This window comes from Perissodus microlepis, chromosome 1, assembly GCF_051167445.1.
Source record: "Perissodus microlepis isolate ML-2025 ecotype Zambia chromosome 1, ASM5116744v1, whole genome shotgun sequence".
Taxonomy (NCBI): Eukaryota; Metazoa; Chordata; class Actinopteri; order Cichliformes; family Cichlidae; genus Perissodus; species Perissodus microlepis.
This window is the reverse complement of record NC_140461.1, coordinates 38305168-38332446: the sequence shown is the minus strand read 5'-3', so window position 1 is coordinate 38332446 and position 27279 is coordinate 38305168. Positions and strand designations below refer to the sequence as shown.

The following is a 27279-nucleotide window of genomic DNA, read 5'->3' as shown; positions in this document are numbered from 1 at the left end:
CCGGCGTCCGGGCCTCGGTCAAGCTGGTCAGCGCCAGGTTTGTTTGGCCGGGCATTCGCAAGGCGGTGAAAGAATGGGCGGCGGTTTGTATCCCATGCCAACGCTCGAAAATCCACCGGCACACACAGGCACCCCTTGAACCTTTCCGTGTCCCGGGTAGGCGTTTCGATCACGTTCATGTGGACCTGGTTGGTCCCTTGCCGCAGTCACAGGGTTTCACGCACCTTTTGACTGTGGTGGACCGCACGACCAGGTGGCCGGAGGCGGTACCACGTCCACGACAGCGGTGACGGTGGCCAGGGCATTTTTGTCAACGTGGGTTTCACGTTTCGGTCCCCCTGCTGACATTACCTCGGACAGGGGCCCCCAGTTTGTTTCTGAGCTTTGGTCTGCTATGGCTGACGGCCTGGGGGTCAAGGTCCACCGCACCACAGCATACCACCCGCAAGCTAACGGGATGTGCGAACGGTTTCACCGGTCACTTAAGGCCGCGCTCCGGGCTTCCTTAACAAGTGGCGACTGGGTCGACCGTCTTCCGTGGGTTTTGCTGGGATTGCGTAGCGCGGTTAAAGAAGACCTCAGGGTTTCCCCGGCTGAACTGGTCCTCGGCCAGCCTCTCCGGGTCCCCGGGGAATTCTTACCTGAGAGCCCTCCCCCATGTTTCGATACCTCTTTGTTGCCTTTTCGCCCCCCAAGAGACTCATTTCCTGTTCCTGGTCCTGTGCACCACTGCCTGCCTGACACTTTTGTTCCGAGTTCGTTGGACTCTGTTCGTTTCGTTTTCGTCAGGCACGATGCCCATAGGACTCCGCTGCGTCCACCATATGACGGGCCATACAGGGTTCTTAAACCAGGCGACAAACATTTCATTTTGGACTTTGGCGGTCGGCAGGAGGTTGTCTCTGTTGACAGACTTAAGCCTGCACATGTTATGCAGGAGGATCAGGTGGTCCCGGCCCAGGCCCCTTGCCGCGGCCGCCCACCTGCCACCGGGCTGATGGATTCTGTTTTTTCCCCCAGGAGCGACCCAAAATCAACGGAGTCTGAGTCGTCTGCAGCTTTTTCTGACCGCCAGTGCCAGCCTCGCTCCCGGGCTGGGTTGCCCTCTGTCAGTTCCCCACCCCCCCAGTTCAGCCGTTCCGGCCGTTTGCTTAAGCCCCGGGTCCTGGACTAGTTCTGCTGGGTGTTCGGGGGGGGCATGTGTGGTGGACCACTAGAGGGCTCCACTCACACCCAGTGTATAGGAAGTGTGTTCCTGTGTTTTGTGGCGCGATATGCACAGTTGATGTTGGAGACGAATAAAGGAGTGAGAACTGAGAGCTCTGTGTCGTTGATGCTTACCTCCACAATACTGATGTTATTGCTGCAGTGGTTTTCACTGTTGCCTCACAGCAATAAGGTCCTGAGTTTGACTTCACTATCTATTTTCAGTTCTCTTTGCATGTCCATGTTTGCATGGGTTTTCTCAGGGTACTCCTACATCCCGCTGCAGTATAAAAACATGTCATTAATGGGGGTTATGTTTCTAAATTGGTTATTTGGTGATTCTAAATTGCCCATCGGTGTGAATGACTCTTGCATCAGATTGGTGAACTGTCCAGGACTGTCACCTCTCGCCCTATGGTAGATGGGATAGGCTCCAGTGCCCCCACAACTTGATGAGCAGAAGAGAATGGTGATTCGGCAGCAGCTACCCGGACATATGTTGGTTAATTTGACAAAGTTTGCTCCATCTGTTTCGATTTCATCTGTTTTCTTTTTCTCTTTTAGCTTTTCAGCTCCACTGTTTTGCTTTTGTTTTTCCATCTTTATCAAACACTTCATCCACACCAAATTCTATTCTACAAGGTGTATGAGCACACGGGGAAGGTGGGTATGAAGCACTCTATCAAGCAATCTGACACCTGAGCTTTTGGTTAATAGGGATTACCTGTGACTGCAGAGGAGGTGTGGGTGTTTGCAGAGACAGCTGGAAAGCTGTCGAGAGCAGTCAAAGCACCGAACAGGAAGCTGTGTGGCTGAGCTGCCATGAAGAAAAGCATCTAGTGTTTTGACACGCTGTAAAAATGAACTGTGTAACTATAATTGAACGCTGTGTGGGTCCGTGGTGTGTCAAAGACACTAACTCTGCTTTTATATTAGGCTTCAAACTTTCCTTTTTGCTAAAGCATATAGTTAGGGCTGGATCCGGTGACCCTGAATCCTCCCTTAGATATGCTGCAGTAGGTGTTGACACATTGAGTGTTTCTTCTTCAGTCACCTTTCTCACTCACTATGTGTTAACAGACCTCTCTGCATTGAATCATACCTGTTATTAATCTCTGTCTCTCTTCCACAGCATGTCTTTATCCTGTCTTCCTTCTCTCACCCCAACCAATCACAGCAGATGGCCCCGCCCCTCCCTGAGCCTGGTTCTGCCGGATGTTTCTTCCTGTTAAAAGGGAGTTTTTCCTTCCCACTGTCGCCAAAGTGCTTGCTCATAGGGGGTCCTTCAATCCTTCAGAATTTGTCATCCGTCAGTCGATGTGGTTGTGTTGATCAGTTTGAATTGTCTCAATAGAGAGCCATCGTTTTGCAAGTGCTGATTGGGTCAGTAAACCTGCTATAACTGTGTTTCTGTAACACAGAGTAAATCAATTTTTTGATCAATCATTAAATCATTTACTGATAAGAAGAGAGAAAAGTTTTACACTTAAGCTTTGTACTCTTTGCTGCAGTTGAGGATATTATGGTGTTTTTCTTTGTGAATTTTTATGTTTAAATCATTTGTTTTTCATTTTTGGTTTCTTTGGGGGTTTTTTGGTGGTCTGGGAGCAGATGCAACCTTTATCTATAAAGCCTACATAATTTTTTGGACACCACTCAGAGAGCCAGTAATTTAAGGAGAGCATGTGGCTAAACATGTCCCTCCTGGTCCGATTGGGAAGGGGACAAGAGAAAACTACGACATTGTTTTCACAAAGTTACACACCGATTCAATATTAATTGTAATGAACTCCAATTGACGTAACCAGGTGTCAAGTGTAATGCTGAAAAAAATGATAATTTTACATCATTTACACGTATCTTTAGTCAGTAGTTTCAGGGTTCCTTCAGTGTCGCCGGCTCTGGCGACTGGAAGACATTTCACTATGGTTGCTGGTGTTTCCAGCTTCACATGCCTCAAAACAGAATTGAAAATACCAGAGTTTGTTCCTCGGCAGGTGCGTCACCGAGTGGGGAAAAACGATTAGAGACATGAACAGTTTACTGGGGCCTTCTGTTTAGGACTACACTTCCTCTTCACCGTCACCCAGCCAGCCTGTTTTCCCAGGTATTCAGGACCATCTGCTGGCTATGCTATGTTCGTCTACACTGAGTACAGAGTGAGCTACACTGGTACAGTTGAAGATGACATATTTCACATTTCAATGAAGTCCATTTTTTTTATATTCCTGCAAATCCTGACCCTGTAAAGGAAAATCAAATATCATCTGATCCTGGGCATCTCATACAGTGATCACATTACAAACAATGAAGTCAGTATAACCACTGAACAAATAGGCTGGTCCATTTGAAGATCCTCTGACAACTCGTATGAGGAAAACACCAATGGTACAGAAATGCCATGGGATCACAAGGACAGGAAAAAACCATACTCTGAGGAACTTGAGCCCTCGCCCAATAGTGCAATGCCCGGAGAAGCCTGGTGACCTTTCTCTTAGCTTGGCAAACCTACAGTAAGGGTAAAGGGATTGACATAAGACAAAACATAATTCCTCTACTGTGGCAGAGTTGTTGGGACAATGTTTAGTAGCAGTTTTCATGTATTTTCTGTGGTATGATTTGGCGGCTGTTTCTATTGTTCGTGTAGTGGTTTGCAATCTTTTGTGGCTGAACTTTTTTCTTTAAGGTCTTCTCACTAGAAGTTTGGATGTTTTTCTGCCATCTTGTAGTCCATACACACTGTTCTTGAATTCTACTGAAACATGCGGTATAAATCCAAGTCTGTTCATTTTTCCTTTTTCACAAACACCAACAAGATTTTTTTTTCTGTGATCCAGAAGAATCAGATTACGTTGCGTCTACCTAGCCTTCAGATTCTGTACTCCTACAGCCAGAGCTTGTAAACTGACACCACAGCAAAACCAAAAATGATAGCACTTTTCATCTTCGGGGTTCTTTGTGTTAGAATCTTGTAAGTATTTGAACTTGTGGAGTCAATCTGTTAACAAATGTGGAGAACACCTCTCGAACAGAGCAGGACAGCTGCACTGTACCTTGGACTGATTCTGTCACACTTGGGTGGAGGAGGTAGGTTTAACCACACAGCCACAAACAAATATCACTTAACTTGAACAACATGATCAGATAAAAGGAAGGTTTGAGATTGGCCTATAATTAGCTAAGGCTAATTAATAGAGATGGGCTGATCATATTTAGGATTAGTGCATTAACCCTGTAAGACCCAGCCCAATCAAACAATTCAGACTTTTTGGAACTGTGATGTTTAATAACCGTTATAACAAAATCCACACATTTGTTTTTGCTATGTCATGTTGTGTATTATATATTTTAATTATATATTTGTTATATATTTTTTTTGTATCACATTTGATACAAAATGCAACTTTTTGTTAACAACAATGTTAATTTTAGACAAAAAAGAGTTTTGTCCATAACATTTTGAAATTATGGCAAGTATTGATCATGTTGATGAGATTGAGGTCTCAGAAACTCATTTATCAAATATGATACAAAGGGCATTATAGGGGTCATTAATGTTAGGAGCAGACTTGTAGAAATCGGGTCTAAAAGACACATTGATGGTAAATGGACTGGTTAAGGTTAAAGGAATGGTTGGCTCAACAAGGCTATGACTTTTGGTCAGTCTGCCTACAGTGCTGAACTTATTTTCCTCAATCAGTTTTGAATAGTAAGACGTTCTAGTTTTACAGAGGGCTTTTTAATAAAGCAGCAAACTATTTTTCCAGGCTAAATGACGATTTTCTAATTTAGTGAGACGCCATTTCCTCTCCAACTTATAAGTTATCTGCTGTAAGATGAGCATTGAGAGTTCTAATTTGAGGCTCTCTTTTTCAGAGGAGCTACAGTATCCAGTCATACACAGTGAAGATGTAAATATTCATATTAATATTATTAATAACAAGGTAATCCGCCTCTGTCAGAGTAGCATTCAAGTAGCTGCTCTGCACTGTGCTGGCACATGGCATTGAAGAAGATAACAGAGTTAGTAACAGCACTTTCAGAAAGACATCTACTGTGTTCAAATCTATTCACCACTGCTGTGCAACCCATTAAACCAAATCACATCCCTTTTATTGTCACATCACATTACTGGCACACTGGTACAGCACATGTGAGTGAAATTGTTGTGTGCAAGCTTCACAAGCAACAGTGATACAAGAAACATAAGATACAAGCCAAATATAAGAACAGGAATATGAGAATTATAAGAATAAATACATGTACAAATATAAGAATGCATGCACATTACTAAATATGTATTCCAAATATGTATATACATATATATAAAATATGCAGAGGTCAGCAGTATGAATATTGTGCAAAAGAAATGGTATATATGTGCAATATGGAGTGCATAAGTGTCAAAGTTCCAGTACGTGAAAGTGAGGTTTCTATGAAGTGTTCAGCAGTCTGGTGGCCTGATGGAAAAAGCTGTCCCTCAGTCTGCTGGTTTGGGACCGGGTACAGCAGAACCTCCTGTCTGATGGAAGTGGTTTGAACACTTATGGCTGGGGTGACTGGAATCTTCGATGGTCCTCCCCGCTTTCCTCAGGCACCGCTTCTTGTAGATGTCCTGGATGGAGGGAAGCTCACCTCCAATTATCCGTTCGGCACACCGCACCACTCTGGAGAGCTTTGCGGTTGTAGGCGGTGCTGTTGCCATACCAGGTAGTGATGCATCCAGTGAGGATGCTCTCAATGGCACAGTAGTAGAAGGTCCTGAGGACGCGGGGGCTCATGCCGAATTTCTTCAGTCTCCTGAGAAAGAAGAGGTGCTGCTGCGCCTTCTTCACTGTTCTGTTCATGTGAACAGACCATGTGAGATCACCCGCCAGATGTAAACCTAGGAAACAGAAGCTGCTCACTCTCTCCACAGCAGCGCCGTTGATGGTAATGGGGGTGTGCTTCTCTACAACTCTGGAAGTCCATAAGTCCACCATCAGCTCCTTTGTCTTTGTGACGTTGAGGGTGAGATGGTTGTCTTGGCACCAGTGTGTCAGGGAGCTGATCTCCTCCCTGTAAGGGAACATTATGTTATTGTAATTGTTTACAATAATTTACATTATTGCAAATGTTATTAAGAAATGATCAAATTTATTTATATAGCACATTTCCAGACAGACGATGCTGCACAAAGTGCTTAACAATATAAAAATGCCATTAAAAAGAAACAATGTAAAACAATAATAACAACATAAAACAATGATAGACAATAAAAGAATTAAAACAATAACTAAGACTATTAAATAAGACCAAAATGATTGGGTCATAGTGTGTTAAAAGCCAGGGCAATAAAAATGTCTCTTTAGTAGTGATTTAAATTGCAAGTGTTTGTGCAGATCTAATATTTAGGGGAAGACTATTCCAAAGTCTGGGACCTGCGACAGAGAAAGCTCTATCGGCACGAGATTTAAGATTAGTCCGTGGGATGCACAGCATTAATTTTGAGCTAAACCTCATAGTTTTTCCTGGAGCATAAACAGAGAGGAGCTCAGACAGGTAAGAAGGGGCTCGAGCGTTAAGTGACTTAGAAACAAAAAGTAAAAGTTTAAATTGGATCCTGTAGGAGACAGGAAGCCAGTGTAGAGAAGCTAAAACTGGGGTTACATGCTCTCTCCGTTTGGTACCTGTTAGCAGGTGAGCAGCTGCATTTTGGACCATCTGAAGATGATGAATGGAGGCCTAGTCGAGACCAAAACACAATGAATTGCAGTAGTCCAACCTGCAAGTAAGGAAAAGGTGAATAACACGTTCAAAGACGTTAGGAGGTTTGGCTTTACCTTAGCTAGCTGTCTTAACTGAAAGAAGCAGGATTGGACTACTGCACTCACCTGCTTATTCAGTTTAAAAGAACCATCAAGGCAGACACCGAGGTTTTTTACATGGGTTTGACAGCAGCAGGAAAGGAGGCCCAGAGTGCTGTCGATGTGATTATTGACAAAGTTGCTGAAAATGAAAGCTTCAGTTTTATTTTCATTTAGCTTTAGAAAATTTAAGGACATCCACTGTTTGATGTCATCAAGGCAGCATAATAAGAGCTGGGGATGGTCTGACCCTGCTTTTAAAGGTAGGTCGGCTTTCTGGTTTCAACTCTGAATAGTGACGTTTTGGTGGGTTAAATAAATTTGGCCAGATTTCTAGAAATGAGAGCTGCTCCATTCAAAGTGGGATGGACGGTCTCCCAACAACACCAGTTTTTTTCCAGTTTGTTGGTGTTTCTAGCTTCACGTCTCAAAACAGAATCACCAGTTACCGGAGTTTGTTCCTTAGCGAGTGGGAAAAATTAATTGGGAGATGGATGGGTTGGTAGTGAACTGCGGCCTTCTATTTAGAGTACACTTCCTCCTCATTGTCACCCAGCCATCCTGTTTTCCTGGATCTGCCTGCAGAGCTAACAGAGCCAACAGAGTGTACTTTGGATAAAACACGTGAAGATTATACATAACGTCTTATTTCACTGAGTAAGTTTTAGTTAAACACAGATAAGCTGCACAAAAACACCACTGTGCATTGTAACAGGAAGTGATCAGAATCCGAAAATCTTTATTGTCATTGTAACAAGTGCAACAAAATTTGTGGTGTCACAAAGTAGAAGTAGAATATGATTACCAAAGGATATTATAAAAACAAAGAGGTAGCACACAAGCACTCAGTATTATGTATAAAACCTTATTGCACATGTAACACTATTGCATAGGATGTGATCCATTGCACTGTACTTGTCAGGTTAAATTGGAGGTGATTACATGTCGTTTAATGGCCTGACAGTTACACAGTAGAAACTGCTATTCAGTCTATTTGTCTTTGTTTTGATGCGTCTCTATCTTTGCCTGATGGCGGCAGTTACAGATTATGAGCGATGTCTTTTATAATATTTCCTGCTTTTCATGAGGCAGCGAGGGTGTTCAGTTCTTTGCCATCTCCGTTGTGTTCACACCCCAGTACAGGTCTTCCATGATGTGAACTCTCAGGAAGAGGAGCTCCGACACCATCTCCACCCCATCCCCATTGATGTAAAGTGGTTTAATGTGGTCTTAATCATCTGGGCCTTAAATGTGTTCAGGATTAGGTTGTTGTCCCTGCACCATGTTGTCAGCCACTCCAGTTCATCCCTGTAGGCAGACTCATGCTCCCCAGAGATGACCCACACCAAAGGGGAGTCGTCTGTAGATTTGAGTTTGTTACTTTGGTGAGCGGGGGCACAGTCATGTGTGTATAGCGTGAAGAGCAGGGGGCTCAGCACACAGGAGAGCTAGTGCTGATGGCCGAGGAGATGTGGGGGCCCACCCTTACCTTTTGTGTTTGTCAGAAAGTCCTTAATCCAAAGCAGCTGGAATATGGGAATCCTAGGGTTAACAGCTTGCTCACCAATCTGTGAGGGAGGCTGGTGTAAAAGGCAGAAATTTGTGTCTTTTAGTGTGTTTGGAGTGTGCAGTTAGTGTGTGGTGGTGTGTAGTGTAGTCGTTATTTTGTTTTGTGTGACACTGAGGGCACTGCTGAATATCACAGATGTTGCCGAAAAGCCACCAATAGCAGATTGCAGTGTAAACGCTGTCTCCAGGTGGGAAACAGGTGGAGCGATCAGGCCTGCAGGTTCCATCCCTGTGGTGTTCTCCTCTGTCTTGTGGCGGAAAAACTACTTTTTGGAGTGGCACAAATAATTTGTGCGGCATCTTATTGTGAAACCTGATTGTTCTCTAATTTTAGTTTTAGTATTTTTAAATGGTTGTACAAAAAACGCCAGAGGCATTGGCTGCATTTTTAGGTAAATAGTTATATATGAATTTATTGTTTACAGTTTTTTTGAGTTTCAAGTTATGAAATCATTCACTAAACATGTCTGTGGTTTTTACAGTAAAAAAAAAATCCTACTAGAGGTTTTGTTTTTTGTGTGATTACAGATAAATTGTGTTAATACAGTATGTTCAATTCAATTTTATTTATACAGTGCCAAATCACAACAACAGTCGCCGCAAGGCGCTTTATATTTACAGTAGATCGTACAATAATAGATACAGAGAAAAACCCAACAATCATATGACCCCCTATGAGCAAGCACTTTGGCGACAGTGGGAAGGAAAAACTCCCTTTTAACAGGAAGAAACCAGTCATTGATAAAAAAAAACAACCCAACAAAATTCAACAAAAATGGCCAATTACATCCTGGAGCCCAAAGGGTTAACCCAACAAATCATGAAAAATTTGGTTTTCAATTTTTGGTGAAAAACATGTTCATGACAGATTTCTGACATTTTGTGTAAATGTAAGCATGTAACAATTTGATTATTTCTAATTAAAAACACGTAAGTTAGACTTGTGTTTGTAAATGAACCACCACAGTATGTATATAAAATTAAAAATTAAAAAATGCTGATTTGAGCATATTCAAAAACATTAACCCTGAGTTCTTGTGTCTCAAGGTAGCACTGGGAAACTGCTCTGCCTGCCGGGCCAGCGTGCCACTTTGCCTTGCTCATACCACTATGAGGACCAGATGCATATCTTCCAGCTATCCATACAGTGGAGGAGTCCTCTCAATGAGCTGCTGTGTCACTATATCAAACACAAAGCCTTTCAGAACTGCACGGCTGGCTACACCATCAGCTACAGCCCAGGCAACATCACGCTCACCGTCCTGCAGGTCAGACTGGAGGACTTTGGGACTCACATTTGTTCGGTGAGCAAACGGCATGAGTTCTCTGACTACAGCATTGAGCTGGCCAGAATGTCAGGTGAGTTTGACAGGTGAGATGTGCAGCTTGTGTCACAAAGTGATTGCTCAAAGGGGGTCATTTGATTGTTGAAGTTTTAACATATTATTGTAGGGTCTTTACCTTACAATATAAGGTTTATTGTAAGGTATATTGAGGGGAATGATGTTGTGATTGGTGGTTTGGTGGTTTTATAAATAAAATTGAATTGAACTGAATTGCTGCAGTAAACATGGGCAATAGAGTATCTCGCTGGTCCTATCCTTAAGAAATGTCCCTATTTCTTAAGGATATAAGTCTGTGAAGGTTCTCAGTCATCCAGGTCATCGTAGTCAAAGGAGCTTTTTGGACAGAGAGGACAGATGGTTTGAAAGAGGAGTGAAAGAAGCCATCTATGTCCACTGTGAGCGACCATCTTTGAACAGAGGCGGTGGTTTACGACACCAACTCTCTGCCATCTATAATCCAGTTTTGAGTTCCCTCCCCAGACGCCTTAACGCCCACGTACATCCTGGGCCATCTGACCTCAGGAATTCGCATGATAAGGTGGGGCCAGGTTTCACAATGAACTCACCCGAAACTCTGGCTGATTGGGACCCACACCCAGTTTCACACCTTGGCTCAGGCGATTAGAGGATCATCAGGGGGTCCTTTTGTCCCTCTGCGAGGGGATACTCCCACTAGGTTTAAATCTGGGACTCCCCACCATTTGACCTTAGAACTGAAGAAGCTTCTCGGATGAGAGGTGAAACGTCTTCAAGCAACTTAAAGAAGTCCAGACGCTTTTCTTTGCAAGCTCCTTTGACCTTAAGGATATAACTTTCAGATACTGTTTATCAATTGTAGTTAGAACTTTTAGGCCTGCCAGGTCTTTTTGTTTTTGTCCTCTACTTGTTTAGGTTTCTCATTTTTTAAAGGAAACATTGCACACCATGCTGAGATATGAAACTTTGTTTTAGGGTATTTTTATTAGAAAATGCTGCTCTCAGCCTGTTTTGGCATCATTGTGATGTCATAGTGCAGTCAGCTTCTTCAGCCAGTAGGCGTGAACCATGTCTGGGCCTGGTGCTGTCCAACTCTTCATACTAGAGACGCTTTCTTGGATGTCTGCCACTGTGAAGGTTATTGGATCCTGTTCAGGGAGGTTGGTGTGGTCTGCTCTTAGATCCACTAGAAACTGAGCATGCAGTTATGAGTTGCGTCCTTCTCCCATATGCTCTTCCAGTATCGCTCCATCTCCAGCCTTGGTGGTTCTGTGCTCATATTGTTCCCCTGCCACTGAGAGTAAACCGTGGCTGGTTCTGTGGAGAACAGCTGGTTTATTCTCCTGCCTTCTATCTCTCTGGTGTACGTCTTCAAGCGGCTGGCCGAGGCTGTGAGTCTTTGCTTGGCTGTTTGGACAGCCTACTGTACTTTTTAGGCACCTTCTTCATTGCACCAAGCCTGCCAGCTGACATCAAACCTTTCTAGCAAGGAACATTAAATGTAACTTTATACTACACAACCTAATGTAATAACTAATTAATTAACACATGTCAACCTCACACATCAAATTGATGGGGCTAATGTTGTCACTGCAGCTTGTCAACAGACTCTAACATTTCAAATCACAAGCGGCAGTGGTGGTGGTACTCTAAACTGTAAGCTAAGTTTTAAAATAACCTGTTTGTGTGTCACCACCTGCACTTTTTAAATATTTTTTAGCCGAGAATGTAGTGAATTTTCAAATTTTTCAAAACAAAACGTCTGAACCAGCATGTTGATGCTGTTCGTGGAAGACTCCAGCCTGCACCAGATATAATTAAATGATCAGTTTTATAAGGGGAAAGTCTGCTCTTCAGGAGCGCTCACATTTAGTATACCACTTCCCAAACGTATCACTAGATGGAACTCCAACACAAGGGATGGAAATATGTATAATGAGGCAGTTAGCCAGTAAGTAACACACCTACAGTAGACTGTTCCAAGTCACATTAGAATGTAGATGTGACAAATAAAGATGAAACAGGACCGGAAACTATGATTTAATCGGGTCACCATGGTTCTCACTAACTAGCACGTGCCCCAACGGTAGCTAGAACAAATATTTTGAAAAGGTCAAAATAGAAGCATCCTAAACATTTATGCGACAGACACCAGTCATAACAAACAAAGGACGGGTTATTGCCTTTGTTCCCAACAGCTCTTTCCTGCATCGTCAGCCCAGGAGCTAAGTCAGACCAGGAGCTAAGTCAGACCAGGAGCTAAGTCAGACCAGCTAGAACAAGGGCTAATCAATCCTGTGATGCTAGGCAAGGGGTTCTGGGTAATGTAGTCCATACCAACAGGGACATATATACAGCCACCCCTGTATTTACACTGCAAATGCACATCATAGCAAAAACGTCTATAAGGTTTTCCCATCTTGCATCTGAGGCAGGGTAACTAGCTTGGTCGTGTGTAAGTGTGATCTTTTACTTGCCCTTCCACTGACCACACTATACCATCCACCCAAAAAAACAATTTTGAGATTTTCCCCAACTAGCCACATGGCGCTGGGCAGCTGAGAGTCCACTATCATGACGACTTCATCTACAGCAAGCTCAGGTGGCATCACACCACTTCTGTCTGAGCTGAACGCCATGGAGGCATCTCGAAATGAAATGGGTCCAGAAGTGTTCAGCGATGATCTGGCTTTGTTTCCATCTTTAACTGGCGATAAAGTTAACCTGGTCCATATGCCACCTGTGGAAATGAGGCATCCTGGTGCCCCATGACCATGAAAATGGGTACAATTGGGTCAGGATCAGCAATATCAGATGATATTTAGCCAAGAGGTTTAGCATTAAGGATCCCTTCCATTTCAGTGAGTGCTGTGAAGAGGACTTCTTCAGGCACTATTTGATTTGATCCTTTAGGATGACCTGGAGTGTGGACTTAACCGACCTTATTTCCCTCTTCCAGTCGCCTCCAAAATGTGGTGATAGAACCAACATCAACATGCTGTTTGATGAGCGCCGGCTTCTTTGCTGGATTTCAGATGTGACCTCAGACGCTGAGCATCACGTGTTACATAAAAGATGAATCCCGACACTTCTGAAGTTAATTGAACGTATTATCAATAGTTTTAAAGTATTTTTTCAAGTTGTAGTTATTGTATTGCATCTTACTTAGTTGTAATGGTTAATGAGCTCATCCAGCATTATGACACTTGTCCATCTTATTAAAACCTCAAATCCCCTGTTACAGTTTGAAACAAGGACCTGAGGCACATACAGGCAGCACCCCCCAAAATACACATTCAAAGCACCACAATGGCAGCCCAATATTAGATTGCTATTAGCTGTTAGCTCTGTAGAGTGGGCAATCATAATGAAGCAGTTCATTTTAATTTGTAGATTCAAGCTGCTCTTCATAGTTTTGCCCACCAGGTGGCACCAAAAGCTATTGGGAAGCTTTGAGTGATGAACCTTTTTTAAATACGAGCTTCAGTAAGCTTCATTTGTTCATCGCTAGTTTAGGGTCATGTTTAACGAAATGAATCATGTGTAATTTGAAAATCTGTCATATTATTTTTCTATGCTCCTCACTGACTAATTACTTGTGACTGGCACCTCATTAGCAAATGAAGAAGCAGTGTTTCACAGTCAGACCCACTCGTCATTTTTCTTGATCTCAAACAGGACTTTGTGAACATCACAGTAACTATTCTCATTTATATAATTGTGACAGTTTTTGTTTGTTTGTTTGTTTTTTGGGAGGGGGGGGGGGGGGGGGGGGTTGCCACAAGGGAGGCACTCCCTGATGTTCATTAGAAAAAATGTTGCACTGTTTTTTTATTTTCATTTAATTTTTACATTAAAATACATTTACTTTAAATGGCTATATAAACTACAGGGTGGGCCATTTATATGGATACACGGTAATAACATGGGAATGGTTGGTGATATTAAAGTCCTGTTTGTGGCACATTAGTATATGTGAGGGGGCAAACTCCTCAAGATGGGTGGTGACCATGGTGGCCATTTAGAAGTCGGCCATCTTGGATATAACTTTTGTTTTTTCAATAGGAAGAGGGCCATGTGACACATCAAACCTATTGGTAATGTCACAAGTTTGCCCCCTCACATATACTAATGTGCCACAAACAGGACTTTAATATCACCAACCATTCCCATGTTATTACCGTGTATCCATATAAATGGCCCACCCTGTATATAATATTTTAAGTATTAAGTATTAGGGTAGGATGTATTCATTTTAATTTCCATCCTGTTTATTGTAAAGGAAAACTTGAGTCTTGTTTATTTTTTTATTTATACCTGAGAATTAGTCATTTCTTTTTGGGATCATGGCACAAACTGAGGCCTGAAAGAAAGGGAGTCAACTGTGTTAGTGTTAACAGCTCTAATGCTAACCAGGCGCATTTGTTTTCCTCTAGACTCTGTTACTTCAGCACCAACAGGTGGAATGAATCAGTCAGGTAAGAAGCGTTACATTTTCAGTGTTTTTCTGAGGCACTGTTCTCTTCTTATCACTTTGAAAGTCAGAGAAGTCTAACCAGTCTGACATCAAAAAAAGAGTGAACTGCAGCTATTTCTCTGTAAACCCCCGAGGTGATCATGTGGGAAAATTCCAGTAGATCAGCATTTTGTGAAATACTCAGACCAGCCTATATGGCACTAAAAGCCACTATCAAAATCACTTAAATTATTATCAGTTTGAACTTGAGGGTTTTTTGACATGCCTACATGTCACTGAGTTGCTGCCATGTCACTGGCTAATTAAGTATTTGATTTCATGTGCAGTTGAGCAAGCTTATCTAATAAAGTGTCTGGTAAGTGAATACAAACAGTTGGACATAGCAAAGTCTCCAGATCCAACATTATATATCAGCTTTACTTTTCATTGGATATAAATAGTGTGAACAACACATGATGGTTAATATTTCCTTGTCTTTTCAGGCCTGACCTGGAGACTAATTATTCTTCATGCTTTGGCGTGCTTATTGGTTTGCACATAGAAGAGGAAATTTATATATTTATATACATTAACAGACACAAACCTGTAAATTTACATAGAATCTAAATCCCACCTGTCCAGCAGAGACCTAAATAAAAGCTTTGCTAAAGGATACGTGTTTGCTCATTCTTTTTCCAGAGGATGTGAGATGTTACTGTCATTCCTTTTAATTAGGTCAATACCTTTGTAAGGTAGTGGAGACCTTAGTTTGTTTTTTACAGACAATCACAAACAAACACAGCATATCTTTTCATACAGCAGGTAAAACTAAGTGCAAGTATTGTATACGTCACCAGTTTTCTTAGTAAATATATTTCTAAAGGCGCTATTGACATGAAATCATCACCTCATCTCAGTAACAACCCATCCAATCCACACATGCAAAGAAATCAAATCATAGATGTCGGGTTAAATTTGCTTGTTTTGGATTTTTTTTGCCCCTCCGCTGATCGCTACCTTATCGTGGTTGAGGGGTTTGTGTGTCCCAGCGATCCCAGGGGCTATGTTGTGTGGGGGCTTTTGCCCCCTGGTAGGGTCTCCCATGGCAAATTGGTCCTGACAAAGAGCAATTCAGAAGACCCCTATGAAAAGACCATTGAGGGAACAGTTTACCCTGCCTGGGTTAGGGTTACTGGGGCCCCGCCCTGGAGCCAGGCCCGGGGTGGGTGCCCGAGGGTGAGCATCTGGTGGCCAGGCCTTAGTCCATGGATCCCGGCTGGGCACAGCCCGAAAAAGGGACATGAGCCTATCTTCCTGCAGGCCCACCACCCGCAGGAGGCACCGTGGGGGTTGGGTGCAATGTGAGTCGGGCAGCGGCCAGGAGCGGAGGCCCTGGCGGACCAATCCCCAGCTACCAAGACTGGCAACTGGGACATGGAATGTCACCTCTCTAGTGGGGAAGGAGCCTGAGTTAGTGCGTGAGGTTGAGAGGTACCGGCTAGATATAGTCGGGCTCACCTCAACGCTTGCCCTGGGCTCTGGAACCAGTCTCCTGGAGAGGGGCTGGACTCTGTCTCAGTCTGGAGTTGCCCCTGGTGAGAGGCGTCAGGCTGGGGCGGGTATCTTGGTACCCCCTCAGCTTGCTACTGGTATGTTGGGGTTTCTCCCAGTGGATGAGAGGGTTTGTTCCCTTCGCCTTTGGGTCAGGAAACGGGTCCTGACTGTCATCTGTGCTTATGCTCCGAGCGGCAGTTCAGAGTACCCAGCCTTCTTGGAGTCCCTGAGTGGAGTCCCTCTGTTGTCCTATTGGGAGACTTCAATGCTCATGCGGGCAATGACAGTGAGACCTGGAAGGGCATGATTGGGAGGAACGGCCTCCCGGATCTGAACCCGAGCGGTGTTTTGTTATTGGACTTCTGTGCAAACCACAGTTTGGCCATAACGAACACCATGTTCGAACATAAGAGAGTCCATAAGTGTACGTGGCACCAGGACTCTCTAGGCCACAGGTCGATGATCGATTTTGTAATTGTATCACCAGACCTGAGGCCATATGTTTTGGACACTCGGGTAAAGAGAGGGGCTGAGCTGTCAACTGATCGCCAACTGGTGGTGAGTTGGATCAGGACCCAAACATACAGTGAGGGTGTGCTGGGAACGTCTAGCAGAGGCCCCGGTCTGCGACATCCTCAACTCACACCTCCGGCAGAGCTTCAACAGCATTCCAAGGGAGACTGGGGACATTGAGTCCGAATGGACCATGTTCAGCACCTCCATTGCCGAAGCTGCTGCACGGAGCTGCGGCCGCAAGGTAGTTGGTGCCTGTCGTGGTGGTAACCAACCTACCGGGCTTGGTTAGGCTGTGGGACTCCGGAGGCAGCCGATAAGTACCGACAGGCCACCATCAGAGCCAGCGCCTAAACTGGATGCGCAGGTTGGGGCTCCAGCATAACGCCCATGTTTTGGCACCACTGTGGAAAGACCTGGCACTGTGTGTGATGTTCATGATTAACATGCCTAACATGAACAACAGAATTCTGGAGAATATGGAAATTTGTTTTTGTAAAGTTCTGCTGTAAAAAGTGACTGTAAAATGTGTTGGGTTCATTTTATGGTAAATGGCCTGTAGTTGTATAGCGATGTCAAGTAAAAAATAAAACACAAATATGTGATTCTAATTATGAGATATGAGCCTTAGACAAATAAATCTCAACAAATGTAAAAACTGATGGGATCAGTACTATGATTTAAACAAGTTGTCTGTCTAGTCAAAGTCTGATTTAAGAATGAGGGTTGCGGACTACTCATTTCACTAAACTTCTAATTTTATCTTTTGGGAACCTGCACAGGAAAGAAAATCAGAGCGAACAATACTTTGCAGCTCTAAATGCTTTTGTCAATACAATTCAGGTGCATGTATTTCTGACAAGATTTGTTCCTGACACAAATACACCAACACACACATCTTACCTTGAACTGACCCCTGACCTCCTAACAGCACCTCAAAACTGTTTCTGGGTTCTGCTCTTCCTCACTGTCATTATCATCAGTTTGCCTGCCCTCAGTGAGTGCATGGTCCTCACTGGACTATGGAGCATGCAAATATGTGCATGTTTATATTATTAACTTTCTAATCTGACATCCCATTCTGTACTCAGCTGACCTGTCAAATGTACAAATATATTGTGGAATTTCTATAAAATATTTTTATATGTGCTTTATGTATTTAATTTTCTTTATGCAAAGTTTCATCAAGATCGGTCATGTTTGCCTACTGGTGGTGGTCAGAGGGCCCGGTGGCGCCAGTGTCCGGCAGCCTCGCCTCTGTCAGTGCGCCCCAGGGTGGCTGTGGCTACAATGTAGCTGCCATCACCAGTGTGTGAATGTGTGTGTGAATGTAGTGTAAAGTGCTTTGGGGTCCTTAGGGAGTAAGTAAAGCGCTATACAAATGCAGACCATTTACCATTTACCCTTAGAAAAGTGATCCAAAGGCATAAAGTTGCATGATGATATTTCAGTTTAAACATGGATAAAAAAGGATATTAATCTCACAGATTTGGTTGTTGAACTAGAGAAGACTAGCTCCGTGTATACCTGTGCTGTTAGACCAGCAGAAGATGATCTCAAGAATAAAACTAGGTCTGGTTTCAATTCAATTTCGGGGAAACCTGCAGTCACCTGCTCGGGTCGTTTTTTCCCCCTGATTATTATTTTTTTCCAGTTTATTTCTTCCTGTCAAACAGTGGCATTTGTGATATTTTGTACTTCTCACATAAATTAATCTATTTATGATGAAGGGTTTTTCTTTTTACCATGGAAATAGCCAACTCCAGCAACAGAACAACAAATCAATTATGCAGCATTTATTGTCAGGTCTTTTATATGGTTTGGGAAACTTGGCATAGGCAATGAAAACAATAAATATGACATTTTCCCTAATGTAGCATTTTACACAATGTACAATGTGTTTCTTTCTCCACAGCTTGCTTGATAATGTTCTATACACATTTCCAAACAAATAAACATATCTCCATTCAGAAACCCTGAAAATGGGATGTGCACAAAAAAAGATAATAAAACACTAAATGCATTTCTCGTATGAATTTGTGTCAATAAAAACTGCTAATAAACCACAAAGAGAAATGAAAAGTTGTGCTGTTTAATCGACATAAAATAGATTAGAAAATGGCCCATCTGCTTAAGAGTTTCCTATGATGGTGCGGTTTGGATAATACTGGCTGTTCCTGCTCATTTCTGCCGAGTTTATTTGTGTGCGTGTGTGGAACTGCTTGGATCAGTAGTCAGTGTCAGAGCCCTCGGCATTGTCCACGTTTCGGGAGAGCATGTAGTTGTCCATGTCGATGGAGCGGCAGTTATTGATGGCGTAGCGCAGCCTCTCAGCCATGACAGCCTGGCTTGAGTACGGAGGCAAGCGCAGCTGGAAGAAACATGTCTGAGAGGTGGGCAAGCTGTCATAGGGCTGTGGAGGACACACAACAAGTTCCAAATTACTTAAACCTCATACAGTGTCATTCTGTGGCAGGCCAAACGCTGCTCTCTTCTTCTAAATTCAATTCAATTGGTACCAAATCACAACAACAGTCGCCTCAAGGCACTTTATATAATAAGGTAAAGAACAAACAACAGTACACTAATGATTTAATGGAAAGTGAGTGAATGTGAGAGAAGAACAAACATGCAAGTGGTCATGCATCATGAGAAGCCCCAGCAGGTCCGGCCTATTGCAGCATAACGAAGGAAGGGTTCACGGTCATCCCAGCTATCCGCTTTACCAAAAATGAAAGTCGGATCTTAAAAATACAGGTTTCCGTCTAGCAAATCCAAACTGGGTGGTGATGACACAGAAGACGGACGTGAAAGCTCAAGGCTCTGCCTCCCAGTCTGCTCTACTTTTATATACCCTGGTGTAACATAATATTGCCTAGATAACCTCTTCTCCATGTTTGCTGTGGGGGATGGGCACTAGTTGGGGAGTGGTTTGATGGGGTTGTATTAACTGAAGGCAGGTGTGTTTGATTGCACTGACTCTGGTCTACTTGTAGCCCACACGACAATTATTATTTATTGTGATTGTCAACTCTACAGAACCTGTGACGTCTTGATATTTTTTATTCATAAAAAAAAAGACTATATATAATAATGTGCAACACAATCTTATAATAGGCTGGGACTACGCTTGTGCTGTGAGGTCCCTGCCTCTGCTTGATTATGTATTTCACCAGTGACCAAAGCTTATATAATACCACACCAACATAAAACCAGGGTTCACAAAGTGCTGTGCATATACAAATAGCATAAACAAATAAAATAAAATTTAATTTAATTTAATAAAATGGCTCCAAAGGGGCAGCTACAGCCCCTTTGGAGCAGCCTCCTCAAAAGCACCTCTAAATTTTAGAGGTGGGAATCACCATACATCCCACGATACGATATTATTGCAATTTTTTAAAATATTTTGCGATATTCACATTCTGTACATAAAGGTAAACTTTATCAATATTCATTTTATCTAATATCAAAGTCTCGCACTCAGTCTTTCTCTCATCTCAGTCAGTTTTATTGTTGACAAACTGAACGGTTTGTATTACAGTCTAGTCCAACTTAACTGAACGCAACCATCTGGTACAATTATAGCTATTCTGAACTATGAAATTTATGAAACCTATGCAGCCCATTCAGCAACTGAAGAATTTGAAAGTAAATTAAAACAAAATATAATTTTACATTAAATAAAAAAGTTTTAAACTTAATTAAAATAAAACATGTCTTAAATTAAAATAAGTAAACTGTCATGTTTATTGCTGCCATAAAAAAAGTTAAACACATTTGGACAGTGAAGGATTCTTGCTCAGAAAAAGGATCAACATGCTCTGAAGTCAGAGCATGTTCCAGTCCACAAAAACTTTTTTTGTAACAAAATATCGATTTCTGCTGTCCCTGTATCGATACATTATTAGCAAACAAAATATCACGATACTACACAGTATCGATTTTTTCCCCCACCCCTACTAAATTTATACTTAGTAATGGTAAGGGCCATTTAGAGATTTAAAAACAAATAAAAGAACTTTTAAAAACGATCCTAAAACGTGCAGGTAGCTGGTGGAGTGAAATTAGAATGGAGGTAATGTGCTCAGACTTTTTTGTTCCAGTTAAAAGACAAACTGCATCACAATAAAGTGCGTTACAATAATCCAGCCTAGATGTAACAAAGGCGTAGATTACTGTCTCAAAAAGCTGCTTTGGTAAGACGGGCTTAAATTAAAAAAAGCTGGACCTTACGAAAGCTCTGACCAAGTTTAAGATCTGCCTCCATTTTAACTCCCAGATTAGTGATGGTTATAATTCTATCACTATATATGTACGGTGTATTTCTTATGTACAGTTTAGACCTGCGGGTAGAACGCCTTATTAAAGTGGTTTTTATTTAGGAATAGGCAGAACATCTTCTTTTTGTTGCTGACTCCATATCTCAATGTCGCACTGCAGTTCTCTATGTCTCGCACAACAGCTCCATGAAAACGCACCACAAATCCTGCCAGTGATTCACTTCCTTATAAACCAATGAATCAGGTACTAAAGGAGTGATGTGCTGATGAACTAAGCCTCGGCACAGTGTGTCTGAAGCACTGTGTTGTTTTTTTGACACCTGCATGTTAATTAATTCACTAATTAAGATGCAGGCCAGGGCTACTATGAGCCCGAGCCTGAAGGCAGAGTCGGTTTGTGAGGCTGAAGACAAACCGTCCTACGTTTTAAGATTAAGATAATGGCTGGAGAGTGAAAACTGTGGACACAGCAGCAGTTGAAAGATATAATTTGAGATGAATCTTGGCTGGGTGAGAGAGCGCCCATCAGGATGCAGGTATGAGGACCGGTTGCTATAGTGACTCTTGTCAGGTGACCCAGACTTCTGTCAGCTTCAGGTTGAAATAGACAGAAATTTGTCTCTGAAATGCTTCCTAAGAGAAAACTGTTGTATAAGAAAAATTCTTTCACCGTGAGCGCCAACAACTTCTAGTCTACAAATTCTTAATTTTCACATCTGTAGAGTTTAGTATGTGGATGTCGTGACAGTGTAGAAACAGCCTGCGATTCGGATTTTCAGATGAAATTTAGACTGTTTTCACATTGTTCCCTGTGGAAGAGTTGGATGGAGGAGGCAGCGCTTTGGGGACATTTATGAGAGACAAATATCTATCACAATAACCGGGGATGAAAGTGGACACCAGTGGCTATTATTTTAGAGTAAAATGATGGATTTTTTGGTTTTATTTAGCCCATTTTTCAATTTTGTGCTTCTACTTTTTACACTAAAGTTGGCTGATAATTTGGTAATCTAATTAAATTAAGCTCATTCAGGAAGTTCAGCTTTGACTATTTCAAATATTTTTAAACACTTCAGGCAAAATCTTTAAATTTCCAGCATTCACACTGCTAGGAAATGCAAAAATATGTTATTGTACACTCATAACGATAGTTTTCTAATAGTGTCCTGAGTTACGCAGCGGTCCATTGAAGATGGGAGAACCAAAAGACCCAAAATGCCCCCAGATTAACTTAGACTGAGGTCCTCTGTCTCTGAACTGCCTTATCCAGAGAAAAGTTATTTTACCTGCTCAGCTCATTGCCAATCAACCATCCTAAATATCACTTAGATTCCCCGGGAATTTAAGGAAAATAATTGGGCATTTTTTCATGATGACAATGCACTGCTCTACTTACCCTGTCCACCTTCATGATCTGAAACCTCTGGGAGATATCAGCTGTGTTAGCAGGGAGCCTCGAGCGACCTGAGACAAAGCGCATGAAGAGGACACGCTCCTCGTTGGAGAACTCCTCCAGGGTCTGCCAAAACCACTGCACCAAGGAGTGCTGTTCATCCACCTCTCTGTAGCGCACCACCTTCTTGAGCACATCGCAGCAGATCTCCGGCATGCCACAAACCATCTGCTCCAGCTGCTTGGCAGTGAGCAGGGACAGTAGCGGCACCGGCACGATCCACGACATGCCCTCACGCACTGCTGCCACCTGGAAGAGATGAGCCCACAGGAGAAGACTTATGTCCGTGTTAAGGCCAAAGTCACATGTTTTATCTAACGGTCAGATCAGCTAAAGAGACGTTCTTGTTTGTTTCCAGTCCTGCACACAGCTTGCTGTTATTAGGTTTTCCATGTTGAAACAGCAGACAAACACTGTGTTCCTGTATCTGGATCATCTATACCAGCGGTCTCCAACCTTTTTTGCGCCACGGACCGGTTTATGCCCGACAATATTTTCACGGACCGGCCTTTAAGGTGTCGCGGATAAATACAACAAAATAAAACTAGTACCGGTACCGAAAAAAAGAAGATTTATTCATAACACACGTGAAAAGACCCAGGAAAACCGAGTAAACGATAAAAACGATAACAAAATAACGCTGAAAACCAATAAAAGCCCTGAAAACTATACATTTCTCACCTGAGCCTCAACTCTCGCGGCCCGGTACCAAACGACTCACGGACCGGTACCGGTCCGAGGCCCGGGGGTTGGGGACCGCTGCTCTATACATTCCCCTGTGAATGCTCAGTGGCTAACAACTGGTGACTGAGAAGTCCTTAGCCAACGAAGTTTTGGAACAGTATGACCAAGACGTACAAGTTCAATTCAATTTAATATGACCCAAATAAACTCCAAAGGAAAGTCAAGTCAAAATGCTTCCCAGACGTCTATCCGAAGTCTTTATTTACAACCACAGCTATGGCCAATAACTGGGTCTTTGACCCAACACAGGTTTAAGACACTTCCACACGCACTTCTTTTTTATGACTTTGAAGTTAATCCATGTTTTTAATAAACACACATTTGTTTGTTTTTTAAAAAAAAGAAAAAAAACCACACTGTGAAAAGAGTCAACATCGACAAGCTCGTCCTGATGTTTCTAAACAGGAAACATAAAACACTGAGAATCTGACTCCATCCAATCTGAGGTAAAATAGTAACATTTTCCTATTTCCATATCATTGCATGATTTGACTTACAATCGCATTTGTTGCCCAAGGCAGTGATCTGATTGGTCAGATCTGTTTATTCAGATCCAGAAAATTGGAAAAATTGAGTTTGTGCTGTTGTACTGAAGAGGTGAGTCCAAAAAACATATTTAATACACAAAATATTCGCATGGATTTGACATGTCTGGTGTGTAAAGGCCTTTTCTGTACCTGACGGTCGATTTCATGCAGTCTGTACTCAATAGCTCTTTCCACATATTCCTTCCTGTTGGAGAAAGTGAGAGGGATGCTGTTCCCTCCTGGGATAATGGGGACCATTTTACCATCTGCACTCTGCCCGACAAAGGAATCCAGAGGAATCATCTGCAAAACAAACACAGAAACTATGAGTACTGGCAAAGAGCTCACTGAGGTTAGAGAACTTCACTTCATAAAGAAAGGACCTCTGATGGAATTACATTAATGATTTAAAAATATACCTAAAATCTCCACATCTCTAAGTCCTAAATAATAAACCTTGGGCCCTGTGGATCAGTGACAAATGGGAGGAAAAACAATTAATCTTTGTCCCCAGATCTGAGTTTGATAAGACAAACTGCTGTTTTTCTATATGAACGCGTAGTTAAAAACCAGTTATGTCCATGGCCTAAAAGAAGAGGATCAAAATGAGGCTTTGTACTAGAATATGACAATTATATTATCAAAGACAATGCATTAGAAAGACAAACAAAGCATAAAATACAAGTCAATAACTTCTGCAGTCATGGTAAATAAAGGCCACCATAAGGTTTTCTATAAAAGCTTTCCACTAAATCTAACAACCGTTCATTGCTCTGTTCATTTATTCATTTCATCCAACGTATGAAAGCTCATGTGGCAGAAATTAGCTCTCATCTACAGCGTGTCTTTTCTTCAGTATTCCTCTCCTCACCGCCATCTGGCTCCTCCTCCCTGAGCCTGCTGGAGGTTTCTTCCTGTTAAAAGGGCATTTTTCCTTCCCACTTTCGCCAAGTGCTTGCTCATAGTGGGTCTTTCGATTGTTGGGCTTTCTCTGTATTACTGTAGGGTCTTTACCTTTCACCCTATAAAGCCTAAAAGCGCAAATCAGTCTGTGCAGAACTATATATTGCTCTGCCCATCAGAAAGTCGAATGTCGGTTGGAAAAATTTTAGATATTGCCCAACGTTAGACGATACCCAGCCCGCTTTGCCAATGTAGCCGCTCCCCCGGCCTAATTCCAGGTTGGACCCAGGTAACCCTATCTCATGCAAAGTAACATTACACAGGTTTTCTTTCATATTTCAACTGTTCTTAAATGTAGACATCTGCTTTTTCTCTGTTGCACTAAAAATGAACCAAACATTGAATTTAATGTTCTATTAAACAACCCCACTTAACACAGTAACACTGCTGAATGAATGAATGTGTTTGTGGCTGGTGGCTTGCTTTAGTGTGGTTTCAATATTTAAAAGTCTAAGTATAATCCTCACACGAACATACAATCAAAATGCTTTTCTAACCTCATGGAAATTATCCTCCGTGATGCCGCTGTCTTCAATGTGAAGAATGCTTTTGAGTGTCTGCACGTAGAGCAGGTCCACTTCCTCCAGGTCCTCCAGCAACAAGGGGATGCAGCACAACTGTTTCCAAACCAAAGGAGCCAAGTGCAGATCCAGGGGCTTCTTGGTGCGCATGGCTACCCCCATAAGAATACCTAAGAATTTAAACTGGAGCATGTGCTCATCCAGGCATGCTGACGGGTTGAGGAGGAATCTATCAAAATCAGAATCAGAATACTTTAATAATCCATAAGGAAACTATGTGGGTTTCAGTTGCTCCAAGGCAATAACAGTAACAGACTAAACTATTACAAAGTTTACACATTTAAGAAATAGCACAATATACACGCATACAAATCGCTCAATTATACATATCAAGAATATTATAGAGGTGAAATGTATATAATTGACATTTGACTCTAACCTGTGAAACTTTGTCATTTGTTATTTTACTGTAGAGCGTGTGCAAAAGGGTGTAATTGTTGCAATGTGTACGGCGCATTAGATGGAGGAGTTCCACAGGCAGGAATGATTTCCTGTGTCGTTCAGTCCTGTGTCTCAGTCCATGCTCCTGTGACTAGCTAGCAAGTCATGCAGTGTGTGGGAGGTACTGTCCATCACTGTCCTTATCTTGGACAACAGCCACCTGTCAGAAACACCCTAAGGGAGTCCAGCTCCATCCCCACAACATTACTGGCCTTGCCGAGCAGTCGATTGAGTCTGTTGGCATGCTGTCCCAGAATGCAACAGCATAGAGGATGGCACTGGCCACAACAGACTCGTAAAAAATCCTGAGGGAGTGGTGCAGCTCTGGATTTCAGGCTGACTACAGGTACGGCTGTAGGTGGCTGAGCATTCACTGCAGTGTCGTAAACAGCCACCAACATTACAAGGGTAAATTCCCTGACCAAATAATACGGCCTGAGTCTTTGATTGTTATGTTTGTTTGTTAACAAGAACAGCAAGCCCTCTTCCTTTCTGCTTACCGCTCGTGGCGCTGTCCCTGTCCGCCCGAACAGTGTGGAAGCCACACTGTCCACTGCCATCGGGAATACCCTGGTGCATCCGTGATTCGGTGAAACACATCAAGCTACACTCACGATATTCCCTCTGACTCCGTGTCAGCGCTGTTAGCTCGTCCATCTCGTTTGCTAGCAACCGAACGTTCCCCAAAATAATAGACGGCAGACACGGTTTGTACTCGTTCTCTCTTGAAGCCTCCGCTGAAAAATGTGGAACGCTTCACGAATTTACGTGTCATCCTTGCGCAGAGGCCATGCTAATCTTCCCTGTATCATATCCAATTTAGCGCTTGCCAAAGCAAGCACCAAAGCCATCAAAGAAATGTATTTCTTTTATTTCAAACAAAGGATTAGTTACTCTCTTAAAGTCCTACAACTTCCAACACATTAACTGACCTACATGTTTCATTAAGGTCTTCTCACCTGTCTCTGTTGTAGCCAACCTCTGCTGTGGCATTGGGAGATGGGATGAGCAGGTCTACAACTCCTGTCTCCAACTCCTATGGATAGATATACATGACAGTGAAGAAGTAGTAGCTCTAGTACATCAGACATCCAGTAAACAGCTGGAATAAAATTTGTTCTAACAAGTCCAGATGTTTACATACCTGACACATCTCTGTGATGGTGTCATCAAAGACCCCTCCTGCATCGTCAGCACCTTCTCCAACTAGTTTGACCTTCCAGGCTCTTGAGGGAAGTCGGAGATCTGAAGCATTCAACTTTACAACTTGCCGAGCAATCTGTACAAAGATTGGTTTACACTTCCGACCTCTGCAGAGTTCAAATGTGATGGAAAACCAAAGTGAAAAGGAAGAAGGGGATTTTAAGTTCACCTTTGAGCACAAAATTATATTTATAACATCAGTAGCTGATGAAGTAGTTATGCATCTATTTTTTTATGCAGTACAACAATTCCACCCTGGAAAACCTCTAAAACACTCTGACATTCATACCAGTGGTGAGTGTATGGAAACCTCTGACCAAAACTGCAGGCTAAAAATAGTTACCAAACAAACGGTGCTGAGCACTGACCGTGTGGAGATCCGTTTGACAGTGATCTGGGGACCGTAGTTCTTGCCCTGCACCATGGTCTTGCCTATCGACCGCACCATAGGCAGCGTATACACTCTGGGAGCCAAAAGGGGCCTTAACTGGCCCTGGACGATTCCCCAGGTACCGGCGTTGTAATGGGAGGTACAGCTCTGCAGAATTAAAATGACATTTAGTATTTACTAATTAAGAGGAGCCCCAAATCTTTTCCCTACATTTGTGCAACGTCTAA

General features: G+C 42.7%; 1 protein-coding gene and 2 pseudogenes across 13 annotated transcripts in view; all 3 read right to left on the bottom strand.

Annotated features, from left to right (window-relative positions):
- Positions 1-2762: 2762 nt before the first annotated feature.
- On the bottom strand, positions 2763-6278 carry LOC146394239 (uncharacterized; annotated as a pseudogene).
- An 11969-nt stretch (positions 6279-18247) lies between these two features.
- herc1 (HECT and RLD domain containing E3 ubiquitin protein ligase family member 1) overlaps positions 18248-27279 on the bottom strand; it is an 83543-nt gene continuing 74511 nt past the window's right edge. For all 13 annotated transcript variants that reach the window (XM_084922922.1, XM_084922937.1, XM_084922954.1 and 10 more), the window contains 7 exons: positions 27030-27199; positions 26603-26768; positions 26418-26494; positions 24934-25186; positions 23624-23776; positions 22146-22451; positions 18248-18879 (listed from right to left, as the gene is read on the bottom strand). In XM_084922922.1, the coding sequence (XP_084779048.1) occupies positions 18694-18879; positions 22146-22451; positions 23624-23776; positions 24934-25186; positions 26418-26494; positions 26603-26768; positions 27030-27199 (1311 nt within the window). In that variant the 3' untranslated portion in view covers positions 18248-18693. The remainder of the gene's footprint in view (positions 18880-22145; positions 22452-23623; positions 23777-24933; positions 25187-26417; positions 26495-26602; positions 26769-27029; positions 27200-27279) is intronic.
- Positions 26199-26298, bottom strand: LOC146394238 (U6 spliceosomal RNA; annotated as a pseudogene).